This window comes from Homarus americanus, unplaced genomic scaffold (assembly GCF_018991925.1).
Source record: "Homarus americanus isolate GMGI-L3 unplaced genomic scaffold, GMGI_Hamer_2.0 scaffold24694, whole genome shotgun sequence".
Classification (NCBI taxonomy): Eukaryota; Metazoa; Arthropoda; class Malacostraca; order Decapoda; family Nephropidae; genus Homarus; species Homarus americanus.
In genome coordinates, this window is record NW_024732780.1 from 9,135,429 (window position 1) to 9,152,509 (window position 17,081).

Genomic DNA, 17,081 nt, shown 5'->3' on the forward strand with positions numbered 1-17,081 from the left:
CTCTTCCACACTTCTTCTTCATTCTTCCCCCTCCGCCCTCTTCCCCTACGCCCTCTTCTCTCCCCTTCCTCTTCCTCCTCCCACTTCCCCCTCCTCCCCTCTTCCCCCCTCCTTCCCTCTTCCTCCTCCAGGCTGTGATCCACCGAGGAACTGCTCGAGATAGCTGCCCTGGGCCTCTGCTGACAGAGGTACACCATTAAGCCCAGCACCACCACTATAACTGTGAAGTCAAACCCATTGGTGCCATCATAACTGAGTCAGAGCCATTGGTGCCATCATAACTGAGTCAGAGCCATTGGTGCCATTATAACTGAGTCAGAGCCATTGGTGCCATCATAACTGAGTCAGAGCCATTGGTGCCATCATAACTGAGTCAGAGCCATTGGTGCCATTATAACTGAGTCAGAGCCATTGGTGCCATTGTAATTGTGAGTCAGAGCCATTGGTGCCATTCTGTTGTTGTTGTTGTTGTTGTTGTTGTTATTATTATTATTATTATTATTATTATTATTATTATTATTATTTAGACTTCCAATTCTCGTAATATATCGGTACTTGTAGAGGCTTGTTTCCGAAAGTACAAATTTCAGTGAACCTCGATGATTGCAGCTTTTATACTGAAGAAATTTTGATTAAAGGGTGCTACTTAATGTGTGTGTGCGTGTGTGTGTGTGCGTGTGTGTACTGCAAGCCCATTACAGTATTAAATTTTTTCCCCGTTCTCGGTGTGTGTACTTGTACTGTGTTTTATCGTGGAGTAGTTCAAGGTTTTCTTTCTCGACTATATTATATATATTTTTTGGCATTATTGTATATATTTATTGTGTGGAGTTTGGAAGAGAGTTAAGTGGTGCACACACGCACTTATGAAGAAACGGGGATGGCTGGTCCAAGGGCCACCTAGGCGTGAGTTTGTTTAAGGTTTAGAAGCTGTCGCCAACACAACAACCACACCCTGAGTTAACGAGTTGCATGACCCAGTGTCAAGGAATAGTCCGAGAAGACCGGACAATTCACCAACTGCACTGGCTAACCATTACCCCGGAACACAATCCACAAATCAATTAACATCCAGGTCCCCAATTATTACTGGGTAGACAGAGGCAAATAGCGTAAAGAAACTTGCCCTTAGTTTCACCCTGCCCGAGGATCGAACCCGGGTCCACCCCCTTGTGAGGCGAGCAGTGTAGTGTATATGCGTGTGTGTGTGTGTGTGTGTGTGTGCGTGTGCGTGCAATGGATTTTAATTAAGTTTAATATTTATTGACAGTCTCTCAGGCAATTTTTAACGCTTTTCCCCACTCGTGTTATGCCCATGACACGAGTGGGGAATATTTCACGTTTTTTAATTTTTTTTTTATTCTTTGTGTGTGAGGTAGGTTGATGGATTGAATGCTAATATTTAGTACACAGTTGTGGCATTGGACGTGGTATATAGATGGATGACATTGATATTTATTCAGATAGATAGATATATAGATAGATTGATATTCAGGAAATTTATCATAGAAAGCTAAATTGACCCGGCATAATACAGACAGTACTTATATACAATGTAAATACACACACTGTACTTGTAGGCTATACAAACAATGACCAACAGTAAATTAATTGAACCAAGGCGAATAGGCGAACGAACCTATTATTATTATTATTATTATTATTATTATTATTATTATTATTATTATTATTATTATTATTATTATTATTATTATTTTATTGTTGTTGTTATTATTTGGTGAAAGGTGTCCGTCCATACTGACAGTGTATCTAAACGAAGACTTAGATGGGGAAAAATTACTTGTGATATGATAATTATTCCTCACATGTTCACCCTCATGGTTTCACCCTTATTTTCCTCATTTAAACCAGAATTAATCTCATCTAGGTACTCAGATTAGTGTTAACAAGCTGACTAAATGTACCTGGGAACCATTACAATTCGTAGCTGATGATTGGTTGTTGAGGGAGCCTTGTTGATTGGTTGTTGAGGGAGCCTTGTTGATTGGTTGTTGAGGGAGCCTTGTTGATTGGTTGTTGAGGGAGCCTTGTTGATTGGTTGTTGAGGGAGCCTTGTTGATTGGTTGTTGAGGGAGCCTTGTGGATTGGTTGTTGAGGGAGCCTTGCTGATTGGTTGTTGAGGGAGCCTTGCTGATTGGTTGTTGAGGGAGCCTTGCTGATTGGTTGTTGAGGGAGTGAGGGAGCCTTCCTTGCTGATTGGTTGCTGATTGTGGAGCCTTGCTGGATTGGTTGTTGAGGGAGCCTCTGCTGATTGGTTGCTGAGGGAGCCTGCCGCTGATTGGCTGCTGAGGAGCCTCGCTGATTGGCTGCTGAGGGAGCTCGCTGATTGGCTGCTGAGGGAGCCTCGCTGATTGGCTGCTGGAGGAGCCTCGCTGATTGGCTGTTGCCTTGGGAGCCTGTTGGGGAGCCTTGCTGATTGGTTGTTGAGGGATTTCATGATTGGCTGCTGAGGGAGCTTCCGCTGATTGCTGCTGAGGGTTTCCCCGCTGATTGGCTGCTGAGGGATTGGCTGCTGAGGAGCCTGATTGGCTGCCAGGAGCTGGCTGCTTTCGAGGGCGTTTCCGCATTGGGCTGCTGAGGGAGCCTCGCTGATTGGCTGCTGAGGCTGCTGAGGGAGCTCTGCTTTGATTGCTGCCGAGGAGCCTCGCTGATTGGCTGCTGAGGCAGCTCGCTGATTGGCTGCTGATTGGCTGCTGAGGGAGCCTCGCTGATTGGCTGCTGAGGGAGCCTCGCTGATTGGCTGCTGAGGAGCCTCGCTGGGCTGCTGAGGAATGCTGATTGGCCTCGCTGATTGGCTGCTGAGGGAGCCTCGCTGATTGGTGCTGAGGGAGCCCCGCTGATTGGCTGCCGAGGCCTGCGCTGAGAGGAGCCTCGCTGATTGGCTGCCGAGGGAGCCTCGCTGATTGGCTGCCTCGCTGATTGGCTGCCTGAGGGAGCCTCGCTGATTGGCTGCCGAGGGAGCCTCGCTGATTGGCTGCCGAGGGAGCCTCGCTGATTGGCTGCCGAGGGGCCTCGCTGATTGGCTGCCGAGGGAGCCTCGCTGATTGGCTGCCGAGGGAGCCTCGCTGATTGGCTGCCGAGGGAGCCGCGCTGATTGGCTGCCGAGGGAGCCGCGCTGATTGGCTGCCGAGGGAGCCGCGCTGATTGGCTGCCGAGGGAGCCGCGCTGATTGGCTGCCGAGGGAGCCTCGCTGATTGGCTGCCGAGGGAGCCTCGCTGATTGGCTGCCGAGGGAGCCTCGCTGATTGGCTGCCGAGGGAGCCTCGCTGATTGGCTGCCGAGGGAGCCTCGCTGATTGGCTGCCGAGGGAGCCTTGCCACGACGTTGAGAAATCTATCACATTTTATACAGTAATTCAATATTTTATAAAAGAATATTCAGTTGTGAGAAGAAATACTGAAGCATCACCTCAATGTACATAAACTGGACTTAGACGGCAGATTCATCATCATTATTTTTACAGTCTTGTTCCATGCCTGTGTCGGAGAACTGGGCATTATATATTGGATTTCCAAATACCCTCTTAGCTGTCCAGTTACGGTCTCTCATCCTAAGGTTATCAAAGATTACCCTACTTACTTTATGGTATATCTTACTGATACCCTGTAATAGTTTCTTGCTCAATAAGCTGACGTTTTACTGACCGAATCACGATATTAATTACTTAGTTGTATGATAGTCTTGGATGGAATTCTATTTATTTTAAGTATTAGTATTGTCAGTTTGAAAATGTTGATGGAAAGATTAACAATAACATGATTGACAATTTGTAAATGAAACTCGCATAAGTTTGTCATGAGGGGGTAAGTTTATCCTGGCAGGGACAAAGTTTATGACAAGAGAGAAAGTACAGTATCGTAGAAAGTTAGGTAAAATGGACCCCGTGAGAAAGCAATTTGGGTGTCTAGTCTTCATGTGATTTACTCATTCTCTTATGATTTCAGGTGACGTGCGACCTGGGCCAGGTAGTGGGGGATGAAGATGGAGGCTGGACTTATATATTGGGACACAAGAGCCAGTCTGAAGATCTCCACCTGACACTTAGTCAATACACTCAAGGTTACAACTTGCCTAAAAACGACAGCTACAGCTATTTCGTGGGTCAGTGGCAAAGTAGTACTGTTGGGCGAGTCTCTCTCTCTGTAGGGCATCTCAAAGGCTGTGTACCATATGGAGGAAAATTAATATTGGTCCCTCTCTATATATCTCTGTATGTTTGTCTCTTTTATTTCAGGTGAGAGAATTATAACAAATTAACAAAGATGGCAGAGAAGTTGTCAATAGAGAGAAGGAGTCTGTTTACTAATTATCGGTCATTAAGCAAAGTAATGTAATCGACAGCACCCCGGGCAAGTTGATGAAAAATTACCTTCCAATATCATTTTCTCAAGCCATCTTTGTTTATCATTCCTCCCTTGATAAAAGAAAGAAAGAGAGAGAGAGAGAGAGAGAGAGAGAGAGAGAGAGAGAGAGAGAGAGAGAATTGACATAAATGTGTGTATTTTCTTGAATATTTTATACATGTTTTTGCAGTCAGAAGTAAACCAAATTGGTGTGTATGTGAACTCTCGCTCATTATAGATTAAACTACCGGGAGGGGCGAGGCTAGGTCAGGTCAGGTCAGGTTAGGTTAGGTTAGGTTAGCATTTGAGGGTATTTGATCATCGTGTGTGTGAAATAAGCGAGGGTGCCTAATCTTCAGGTGATCCTTGATGAATGATAATATATGATGTCTGTTTATGCCGCAGGTCTTCTGATCCTTGAAGACTTGAACTATAAAGAGGACGGCAGTGAGATGCCTCTTGAGCTGAAGGTCAGTACAGTGGTTGGCAAAGTTAGTAACATTCATGGTCAGTAAAGTCATAAGTCAGCAAGATTAGTAAAGTTTAATTACAGTTTAATTAACACTAACTCCTCGAATTGTATCCAGCATATAAAGGATTCCTGTACTTTTCTATGAAATTTCAACAATATTTGTTTTTTGATATGATGAAATGCAAGGTGAGGCGTCTTTTACATGACAAAAGACTTTTTCTGGGAAGTGGAAACTAGTGTGTTTAAATGGTATTGTAAAGGTAATTTATACCACCACTGATGCTACATGTATATCCCCAGTTTGTGATGGTGGAGGAGAATGACGAGGTGACTGTCTCAATCTGTAGTCCTGTGGTCATTACCCGTGACACACACATCCTGAAGAGTGCTGGAGAATGTACTGGTAACGCTAGTAAGTTATTAAGGAGGATTCTGGAAAATTAATTACAAAGTGTCGTAAAGATTATTGAGGAAATGTACAAATCTTTGTGTCTTGTACTTCAGAAAATGTAACCATTGCAGGTGAGTCGTTAATGGGGAGTGAAGGAGAGAGTTTCTGTCCCGACGGTCGTGATGAGGGAAGCAACGACCCATGTTGGTGGTGCAGTGACCCGAGCAGCTGTGAGGCCGTGAGTTATAGCACTACTGTTCTTCATCTGGCTGGCTCACAATGGGATGTCTAAGGCCTGTCAACATTTATTTGTGTAAATGTGCTGGCATTAAGGGCAGATCCAGGGGTGGTCCGGACCCCCCCCCCCTCTTTTCACCAGAATATTTCAATACTTTTTCTTTAATACAGTATTATACTCAGGCGTTTTTGTATTGTAAAAAGTAATTACTATTGACTTCAGAATATCTCCTAATATCAAGTGCGCATGTCATCAAAATGGCCTCAAAATGCCCATGATATTGGTCAGATTTTCCAAAAATTCTGGGGGAGGGGCTTATACTACCTCCCCCAGCTGGGTGGGCTCGCTGTGCTCACCATTTTCCCCACCCACAACTTCTTGACCCTCCCCCCTTTTTTATATTCCTGGATCTGCCCCTGGGCGTGTGGAAGGGGTTTTGGTTGGCAGAATACACCAGAGGCAGGCAGCTTTATGAAGTGAATATACCTGTATATAATTTATTAAACTTTTATGTAAAATGCACAAACAAATTAATTTTAACCAGGTGTTCCTACAACAGCTATTTTGTGCCAGTAATCAGCAGTCATTGTGGTTGCAGTGATATTTCCCACTAATTCTGTACTTCTCTTGACAGGCCTTCCTGACGTCATCTACACCAGTCTGGGGCGACACTCCTCTCAAGAGCGTCAAGATCTGGGCCCGTCCCTTGGAGTATCAATTTGGTGTGGTCATACTCGTGTTTTTTTTTACTTATCCCAAATAACTGTCCCACTTGTAGAGTACTGCCATACAGCTGTCACACTCTTACAGTACTTACTACAATACAGCTGTATCACTTCCATACAGCTGTCACATTTGTACACAACTCACTTCCATACAGATGTCACACTTGTTTATACCTTACCTTGTCCTGATCTGAGTCCACATATCTACCTTCCTCAACTCTCATATCCGATTTTTTTTTATCCTCTTCACCACTGATCGGCTCGTTAGCCACTTGGTGCGATCGGTCACGTCTCTGTTACACACTGTTGGCTAGTACTGGGCATGCACCGGCTCCTGGATGTACTGAACCTGCTCCAGTGTTGGTCAAGTCTTGTTTTGAAAGAGCTCACACTCAGTGCCATCACAACACTTTCTAGTAGATTGTTCCAAGAGTTCACAAGTCTCATTCCGAAAAAGTTTGCCCTCACAGTTTTCTGTATTTGCGGCTTCTTCAATCTTGTGCTGTGACCCCTTGTGGGGCAAGCATCCGCCAGCTCCAAGTAAGGACACTCGACTGAGTAGTGCCCCCTTGAGATGCTTATACACCTCTATTAGGTCACCCCTTGCCTGTCTGTAGTATAAGCTAGGCAAGTTCAGGCGCCCCAATCTCTCAGGGTAGCTGAGGTGCCGAAGTGCAGGCACCAGTCTGGTGGCCCTCCTTTGAACATTTTCAACTAACTGACAGTCCCTAGCATATCTCGGGGACTTCACTCTTGAAGATCGTTAAGAGGGACGGACCGTCTAGATATCTGAACGACCTTCTTATAAGACCCAATAATTTATTTGCCTGATTTACCTTCAGGTCATTGTCAACATACACACTTGGGTCCTTCTCACATTGTCTCAAATAATGCAGTTTCTTCATCCCGTTGGGGCATATGATACGCCTCCTTACCGTTGGTACTGTAGTGGATACTCTCCCCTACAACTGCCACTGCCATTAGTCACTGATCAGCCGATCCCGCGACGAAGTTTCTCTGACAAGCCTAGCTGTCTAGACTCGCGGGGTCGTCCTTCAGCGACGCTTACTTCCGGTGGACGTGTATACAAGCTCACAGCCTCGCCGTGAAGTCGATTCTACCAAGAGCCCTGTAACACACAACACCTCCTCTAAAGAAGCTCCGGCACAGCAACTCCTCTACCGCGCACCAACTTCCCAGCACCAGACTGTTTTGTATATAATATATTTGTATAGAGAAAATGCCATAGTTAAGTTCCCTTCTCACCTTCATCCTATGTGCGATTCAACATCACGAAACCTCACAGTACTCCCCAGGTGCATCCTCTTACACTTCGTGACATTGAATCTCAGCAGCCATTTCTTCGATCATTCTTGGAGCCCACAGAGGTCCTTCTGCAGCTCTTCACAGTCTGCTTGGTTCTTGATTTCCCGAAATATCCTGATGTCTACTTGTGCCTTTAATTCTGATGTTGCCTGGAGGTAGAAAGCCTTAAGGCAGCGGCACTCTGGACACTTTTCCAACCAACATATTTGGCAAACTTGGTCCAGCCAGCAAAACAGAGGTGTTTGCATCACACTGGGATGTTTTGTTGACTCCTCTACCCTACGCAATGAAAACAAAAACAAAGCGTCTAGACGAGGTTCACCATGGGTCCCCTTACTACAGTTGATGCCTTACAGGAATGTGCTATAGTTCTTCAATTGCTGAAGCAAGTGAGGCGTGTGGATAAGCTAAAGAAAAGACAATGGGAGCATCAGGAAGTTTCTTTAAAAGTGGCGGCAGCTGGCTGGTCAAAGAAGACCCTGAATAATGATTTAATAAAACTAAAAGTTTTAAAGTGATGAATAAATAGAAATATGTCAGTTTTAGGAGTTATATTTTAAATTATTATTGTTTCATGATTTATTTCAATATTTACTTGAACATTCAACACCTAATATGAAGCTCATTTGACCACTAACCCTGCCAGCCAAACTCACCGCCAAACCATTGTCCATTTCTAGCAACAGCAGAAATCCCGCTGCTTGCTAGGCCATCAGGCCAGGAGCCAGCAAAACGGGCATCATATTTGGAGCAAAGTGACCAGTGTGCCGCCACCTTTAATGGTGCGATTTGGCTGAGCATATCTGCTGCCACTTTGTTGACACATTCATGCACCTGTTAGTTTCTTGTGTATATTTATTCATACTGTATATCTGTCCCTCTGTTGTTTACACTCATGTAACTGTCACACTTGTTTGTATATTGTTTGTAGCAGTTGTTTATATTTTCAGAGTGTTATGGGGAGCCACTAGTTGAGATGGCTGTGACGAGCTGGTATTCTAGAGAGTGGAAGGTTGGCGCTATAGTGAGCGGCACTTGCATTAGTGGCTACCTCAGTGACGGCAACCTCTTCCTCACCATCGAGTGTACCTTTGACGGCTGGGAAGTCAAACCTCCTTGTGTCTATGGCAAGTATTATTTCTTTATATGCTTGAGTTTAGGAATAGGGTAAGTATATACGTACTTCCTTTGGCTCGCCTGATGATTCACACCCCCCGCCCTCAGGTAGCTTTATATGTTTAATCATCAGGTGAAATAAGCTGGAGGGACTAGAGAGTTGTATCTCATAGTTTTTTAAATGTTAGAACATTGTATTTACTAACCTTCTTGCACCCTTAAAGACCATCGTTGTTGAAGTAAAGTAATAACATTGTAACAAAGAGCAGCTAATCTTCATGTGGTTCTTTTATTCTTCACTACAGCAGCTGAACCATTCCTCAAAATATGCCTTGCTTTTAAATATGAAAATAATTAATGAGAATTGGATAAAAGATACATAGTTTTTATAAATGTTTAGGTAAAACTCTTCAAACACTATCCTCATATTCGTCTTTTTAGTAATTACTATTCGCCTTTCTTGTCTTCTTATCATCCTTACTACAGCTCAAGCTTTATCATCTAGGTTACGTGTTTGTTTAAAATTCAAGCTTTTATCCCAGTAATGGTCCTCAGTCTCAACTTGCTACAGTTATTCCCACACCATACAGCCACCCGAATTTTATACCTGCCATGTGTTTTCTGCCCTCCAGTTTATATCATCCTAATAAAACCCAAGATCCTGATGCTGTCTCGCCTCCTCTTAACATGTACCTGTCCTCTCTTTAAACATATCTTTCTAACACCCAATTTGATTTCAGCTCCTTCCATCCCCCTTAAGACATTATTACTCCACCTTAATACTGTTGTACTACAGTTGCATTGAACATATACCAGTACTGTTCCATACCTCCCTTTCATCATCTCTGTTCCACACCTCCCCTTCATCTTCTCTGTTCCACACCTTCCCTTCATCTTCTCTGTTCCACACCTTCCCTTCATCTTCTCTGTTCCACACCTTCCCTTCATCTTCTCTGTTCCACACCTTCCCTTCATCATCTCTGTTCCACACCTTCCCTTCATCTTCTCTGTTCCACTGTTGAAAATGTAAGCCTTACACCTTGGTAATTGTGGGGTCATGCCAATGTAAAGTCAGGGTCGCAATAACACCACTTTATTTTAAGTAGGTTTCAACCTGGGAGGAACCCTGGTGGCACCACCGACCCTGGGGACGCTGCAGCCCCCGAGAGGGCTCCGGGGGTCGCCTCCGCCCCTTCTAGGGCCTCCGCCACCCCTGGAAGGTCCCTTGGGGGCGCTGCCGTCCCCGGGAGCGCTGCTGCTCCTGCGAGGTACCCTGGCAGCTCCACTGCACCTGAGAGGTCCCCTGGGGGCGCTACAGCCCCTGGCAGGGCCCCTGGGGGCGCAGCAGCCTCTGGTAGAGCCCCTAGGGGCGCCGCCGTCCCTGGGACCATATACAGTGTTCAAAATCGGCATGCTCTGGAGTACCTATAAAGTGATTTTCAAAAAATCAAATTTAGGGCCAAAACTGAGTAGTTTTTTGGTTAAAATTAACTTTTCTCTCAGAATTGAAATGTAATGGGTTTAATTAATTAAGTCCTCACAGCATAACACATTAACAACAAAATCGCACTTTCTGAACCTATAGTTGGCGAGTAATAAGCTTTGAATAATGTCATTAAATTGTCCAAGCTTCATTACAACCACTAATTACCTCACAATCGAATCGTGCATATAAGCGATTTTTGCATAGTCTACTGAGTGAGATTAGATTATGTTTGTTTTTTTCGGTGAGGTAAGGTTAGGCATGCCATTGTAAATATCATCCCCTCCCCTGTCTTTTCCGTCCCAACTGCCACACGTTGTGCTTTATCATTCTACTACAACATTTACTCACACTTTATCATTCTACTACTACATTTACTCACACTTTATCATTCTACTACAACATTTACTCACACTTTATCATTCTACTTCTACATTTACTCACACTTTATCATTCACTTCCTTCATTCCTTTTATACGAATAGAACTTTGTATCTTTCATCCAATTAAGTGTAGAATGTTCCCTTAATTTCGACTTGGCAAAATTATGCATCATTGCTTGTAGTGGTACAGAGTATAGACTTATTTTTAGTTGTACTGTACTGTATGTGCCTCTGTTACTCTTGTCATAGTAAGAATTAGGAACTAAGCATATTTTCATATATTAGGGAAATGTCTGAAGATTTTTTGCTGCTGCTGAATTAAAAAAAAAAATTCGTCTTCATAAAGTTGGGATTTGGTCTTGTTGGCAGTCGTGTAATAAAACTTTTACTAACCCATTTTTTTTATCCTATATCTTATTATATGTTTTTTTAAAGACTACTGGTAAGTATATAGTATTTGTGAATATCACCATACAATACTGTATATACTTGTATTGTAGTGTATGAGAATGTATGGGTATGACTCGTGGTATAGCTGATGAATGTGACTACAGTATATCCTGTTGATGAATGTGACTACAGTATATCCTGCCCAATCCTGTAGAATGTAGATATCAACTGGCTTGTAAATAAGGTACATTCACCCCTAAAAATATCTTCGTGATTTTGTGTTAAATAATTGACACAATTGACGAATGATTTTGACAACTGTGCCGAGACAACAGGAGACTTAGTGTTCATTTTGAAAATCAGACCCCTCCATAAAGATACTTTTTGGAGTGAGTGAACCTTATACTAAAGTAGGGTTGTTCCATATTATTTCTATTGCTTATCGTCACCATACTAGCAGTTAAGGTGGTCGATTTGTTCTTTGTCTCAACCTTCATTGTTCAGTAAGAGTATAAGAGGAAACCAAAGTACACAGAGAAGACTTGTGATATTTGGTAGGGTCACACTTGATAACACACCCTTCTCACATCTGACCCGGGCTCTGGAATGAACCTGGGACACAGTTGTGAGAGGTATGCTGTCACTCTACCACCAACATTCCCTGTAGCCCCAAATATTACCTCAAATTTCACTCAAGTCCCCAATTTAACTATTTAATTTAATATTGGTTAACTTCTCTGATTTAGAGCATATCAGTAAGTATTGTGTGATGTGAGAAACACAGAATCAAAGTAGAACGAGTACAGCTATAATTTGAGAACTTTGTATAGCAACAGTTTAGCAATTTACCTTAATTATCAGTAATTTATATTTTACGTGTTCACAACTTGCTTTGTAACCAATGAATTTTTCTTCTGGATAAACTTTTGTAATTGTATTTTTTGTTTTCAAATGTTATACATGTTAAAAATTATTTTCAAGTCAGTGTTGTTAGGGGATATGTGATGTTTATGGCAACTTGGGGATGTGTGAGGCTCTTAAGAGCTATCTGTGTCTCTGGGGAGGCTGATTGAATCTCCCCTAAGATCTACATGATGCTTCTAGGGGGCTTATAAGTAGCTAGCTAGTAAGGGCTATGTGATGACACTAAAGGCTGTCTGTCACTGCTAGGGACAGTGATGCTGCCAAGGGCTGGGTGCTGAGGCTTGTCTGAGCCCCCTACTATAGAGTTAGGCGAGACACATCGACCAAGGTACACTGGTGGCCTTGCATGATCCAGGTTGGGTCGCCTTTTTGGGACCCTGTGTACACAGGTTGTAGTACCATAAGGGCAACCTAACCTAGCAGTAACCTGGTGTCAATCATTACAATAAATATTTGTAAGAGGAATTTAATGTGTCGTATAAATGAAAAAAAAATTCTTTTTATTTGTTTATAATAATCCTAATAAAAAAGTTGAAAAAAGGGTTCCAAAGGCAAAAATGAAAAGAGCCAATTATTATACTTCCCGAAAAGTAGAAAATCTACGTCACCGAACAGTAGATACTTACGATCTTTTGAGAATCCGAATTTACGATCTTTTTAATGGTTGTAAGCTCGAACTTAAGAGAAAAAAGAACTTAAAAGTGGATACTTACGATCTTTTGAGAATTAAAAAAATCAAAAGTTATTTTTTGCTCTAAGTTCGAACTTACGACAATTAAAAAGATCGTAAATTCGGATTCTCAAAAGATCGTAAGTATCTACTTTTTGGGAAAGTAGATTATCGACTTTTTGGTAAAATATTACCTACTTTTAAGAAGTAGTTTATCATAGAAAACGGGAAATTTGTATCACAGAAAATGGGAAATATCAACTTTCCGGGAAAGTTGGTTATCTACTTTCCCGAAAAGTAGATTAGGCCCTATCTACTTTTTGGGAAAGTAGATTATTGAATTTTCGGGAAAGTAGATTATCGACTTTTTGGTAAAATATTACCTACTTTTAAGAAGTAGTTTATCATAGAAAACGGGAAATTTGTATCACAGAAAATGGGAAATATCTACTTTCCGGGAAAGTTGGTTATCTACTTTCCCGAAAAGTAGATTATCTACTTTTCGGGAAAGTAGATTATCGACTTTTCGGGGAAGTAGAATAATCGACTTTTTTGGGAAATATTACCTACTTTTAAGAAGTAGTTTATCATAGAAAACGGGAAATTTGTATCATAGAAAATGGGAAATATCTACTTTCCGGGAAAGTTGGTTATCTACTTTCCCGAAAAGTAGATTATCTACTTTTCGGGAAAGTAGATTATCGACTTTTCGGGGAAGTAGATTAATCGACTTTTTGGGAAATATTACCTAATTTTCCGAAGTAGATTATCATAGAAAACGGGAAATTTGTATCATAGAAAATGGGAAATATCTACTTTCCGGGAAAGTTGGTTATCTACTTTCCCGAAAAGTAGATAATCTACTTTTCGGGAAAGTAGATTATCGACTTTTCGGGGAAGTAGATTAATCGACTTTTTGGGAAATATTACCTAATTTTGCGAAGTAGATTATCATAGAAAACGGGAAATTTGTATCATAGAAAATGGGAAATATCTACTTTCCGGGAAAGTTGGTTATCTACTTTCTCGAAAAGTAGATTATCTACTTTTCGGGAAAGTAGATTATCGACTTTTCGGGGAAGTAGAATAATCGACTTTTTTGGGAAATATTACCTACTTTTAAGAAGTAGTTTATCATAGAAAACGGGAAATTCGTATCACAGAAAATGGGAAATATCTACTTTCCGGGAAAGTTGGTTATCTACTTTCCCGAAAAGTAGATTATCTACTTTTCGGGAAAGTAGATTATCGACTTTTCGCGGAAGTAGATTAATCGACTTTTTTGGGAAATATTACCTAATTTTCCGAAGTAGATTATCATAGAAAACGGGAAATTTGTATCATAGAAAATGGGAAATATCTACTTTCCGGGAAAGTTGGTTATCTACTTTTCCCGAAAAGTAGATTATCGATAGATTTCGCGGGAAAGTAGATATTTCCCATTTTTTATGATACAAATTTCCCGTTTTCTATGATAATCTACTTCGCAAAATTAGGTAATATTTCCCCCAAAATTCGAAAATCTACTTTCCGAAAAGTCGATAATCTACTTTCCCGAAAAGTAGAAAATCTGTCTACTTTTCGGGAAAGTAGATAACCAACTTTCCCGGAAAGTAGATATTTCCCGTTGTTTATGATACAAATTTCCCGTTTTCTATGATAATCTACTTCGCAAAATTAGGTAATATTACCCCCAAAATTCGAAAATCTACTTCCCGAAAAGTCGATAATCTACTTTCCCGAAAAGTAGAAAATCTGTCTACTTTTCGGGAAAGTAGATAACCAACTTTCCCGGAAAGTAGATATTTCCCGTTTTTTATGATACAAATTTCCAAGTTTAGAGCAATCTATTTGCCGTACCATGCAATATTTCTAAAATTCGAAAAATCTACTTCCCGAAAAGGGATAATCTAATTTCTTCCCCGAAAAGTAGACGACGATTTCAGAAATAGATAATCATTCTCCGTGAAAGTAGATATTTCCCCATTTTTATGATACAAATTTCTGTTTTCTATGATAATCTACTTCGCAAAATTACGTAATATTTCCCTAAAATTCTAGAAAATCTACTCTCGCAAAAGTCGATAATCTACTTTCCCGAAAAGTAGAGTTATTTTTGGGAAGTAGATAACCAACTTTCCCGGAAAGTGATATTTCCCATTTTTATGATACAAATTTCCGTTTTCGCGATAATCTACTTCCCAAAATTAGGCAATATTTCCCCGAAAATACGAAAATCTACTTTCCCAAAAAGTCGATAATCTACTTTCCCGAAAAGTAGAAAATCTATCTACTTTTCGGGGAAGTAGATAACCAACTTTCCCGGAAAGTAGATATTTCCCATTTTTTATGATACAAATTTCCCGTTTTCTATGATAATCTACTTCGCAAAATTAGGTAATATTTCTCCAAAATTCGAAAATCTACTTCCCCCGAAAGTCGATAACTACTTTCCCTGCAGTGCAGAAGGTTTCCATCTGAGATGGGAAAAGTAGATAACCAACTTTCCCGGAAAGTAGAAATTTCCCATTTTTTATGATACAAATTTCCGTTTTCTATGATAATCTACTTCGCAAAATTAGGTAATATTTCCCCAAAATTCGAAAATCTACTTCCCCGAAAAGTCGATAATCTACTTTCCCAAAAAGTAGAAAATCTATCTACTTTTCGGGAAAGTAGATAACCAACTTTCCCGGAAAGTAGATATTTCCCAGTTTTTATGATACAAATTTCCCGTTTTCTATGATAATCTACTTCGCAAAATTACGTAATATTTCCCTAAAATTGTAAAAATTCCATTTCCAAAGCCGATGGTATCTACTTTCCCCTGTGAGAATCTATCTACTTTTCGGGAAAAGTAGATAACCAACTTTCCCGGAAAAGTAGATATTTCCCAATACTTTTTACAAAATTTCGTTTTCTATGATAATCTACTTCGCAAAATACCAGTAATATTTCCGTGGTTCGGAAAAATCTACTTCCCTTAGTTTTATTAATCTACTTTTCCGTAGTGTTCTATCTGGCTGAAGTAGAGCAATCAACTTCCTGGTAGATATTTCCCATTTTTTATGATACAAATTTCCCGTTTTCTATGATAATCTACTTCGCAAAATTAGGTAATATTTCCCCCAAAATTCGAAAATCTACTTCCCCGAAAAGTCGATAATCTACTTTCCCGAAAAGTAGAAAATCTATCTACTTTTCGGGAAAGTAGATAACCAACTTTCCCGGAAAGTAGATATTTCCCGTTTTTTATGATACAAATTTCCCGTTTTCTATGATAATCTACTTCGCAAAATTAGGTAATATTTCCCTCGAAAATCTACTTCCCCGAAAAGTCGATAATCTACTTTCCCGAAAAGTAGAAAATCTATCTACTTTTCGGGAAAGTAGATAACCAACTTTCCCGGAAAGTAGATATTTCCCGTTTTTTATGATACAAATTTCCCGTTTTCTATGATAATCTACTTCGCAAAATTAGGTAATATTTCACCCAAAATTCGAAAATCTACTTCCAAAAAGTCGATAATCTACTTTCCCGAAAAGTAGAAAATCTATCTACTTTTTGGGAAAGTAGATAACCAACTTTCCCGGAAAGTAGATATTTCCCATTTTCTATGATACAAATTTCCCGTTTTCTATGATAATCTACTTCGGAAAATTAGGTAATATTTCCCAAAAAAGTCGATTAATCTACTTCCGCGAAAAGTCGATAATCTACTTTCCCGAAAAGTAGATAATCTACTTTTCGGGAAAGTAGATAACCAACTTTCCCGGAAAGTAGATATTTACCATTTTCTGTGATACGAATTTCCCGTTTTCTATGATAAACTACTTCTTAAAAGTAGGTAATATTTCCCAAAAAAGTCGATTATTCTACTTCCCCGAAAAGTCGATAATCTACTTTCCCGAAAAGTAGATAATCTACTTTCCCTTAAAATAGAGTAATTACGAATTTTTGAGAATCCGAACTTACGATCTTTTTAATTGTCGTAAGTTCGAACTTAGAAAAAAATGACTTCAAAGATTCCGGTGAATGGGGAAATTACTGCATCAACCCCTCTGGTTCCTGTGGCCTAGATCAGTAGATCATCAGTGTTTCTCTGCCATTCATAGAATATCTTGAGGAAAATCGTAAATCATTATGTATGACTTATGAGTTTACCTCATTGCTTAGCCAATCATTGTGCTTTTGAGTTAGATTACCAAACTTCATACACTTCTGAAAGTAATTTTTAAACCCAGTCTTATTTAATGATAAACATGGCTTAGGAGATAGTCATTTACAGTACTTGGGAGGGAGTTTACACTAGCCCTCTCACTTATTTCAAGGCATGAGGGTATATCTCTTGTATAATACTTCATTATTCTTCTGTCATACAATATCTCAATTAACCTTGCCAAGAATTTAAATTTATTATTATTCCTGTACTTCCTGAATTGAAAAAGTATAAGCGAGACTCATAGGCTTGGCTGCCCAATAGGGACAGTGTGGATACAACACAGTGTATATTAAGCCTTTGGTACTTAAAGAGGCAGCAAAGTCGGTGACTCGGTACTACACTCGACAGCATTCACTTCTCCAAGTTGTAAACTTAGGT

The 17,081-nt window shown here is 40.6% G+C and overlaps 1 protein-coding gene across 1 annotated transcript; it reads left to right on the plus strand.

The window, feature by feature from the left end:
* Nucleotides 1-194: 194 nt before the first annotated feature.
* On the plus strand, nucleotides 195-11,959 carry LOC121869081. Its single transcript, XM_042370220.1, has 7 exons — nucleotides 195-222; nucleotides 3,965-4,121; nucleotides 4,769-4,833; nucleotides 5,136-5,247; nucleotides 5,358-5,464; nucleotides 6,099-6,186; nucleotides 8,466-11,959. The coding sequence occupies exons 3-7, from the start codon at nucleotides 4,816-4,818 to the stop codon at nucleotides 8,684-8,686; spliced, it is 546 nt and encodes a 181-aa protein (XP_042226154.1). The 5' UTR covers nucleotides 195-222; nucleotides 3,965-4,121; nucleotides 4,769-4,815; the 3' UTR covers nucleotides 8,687-11,959.
* The last annotated feature ends 5,122 nt before the right edge of the window (nucleotides 11,960-17,081 follow it).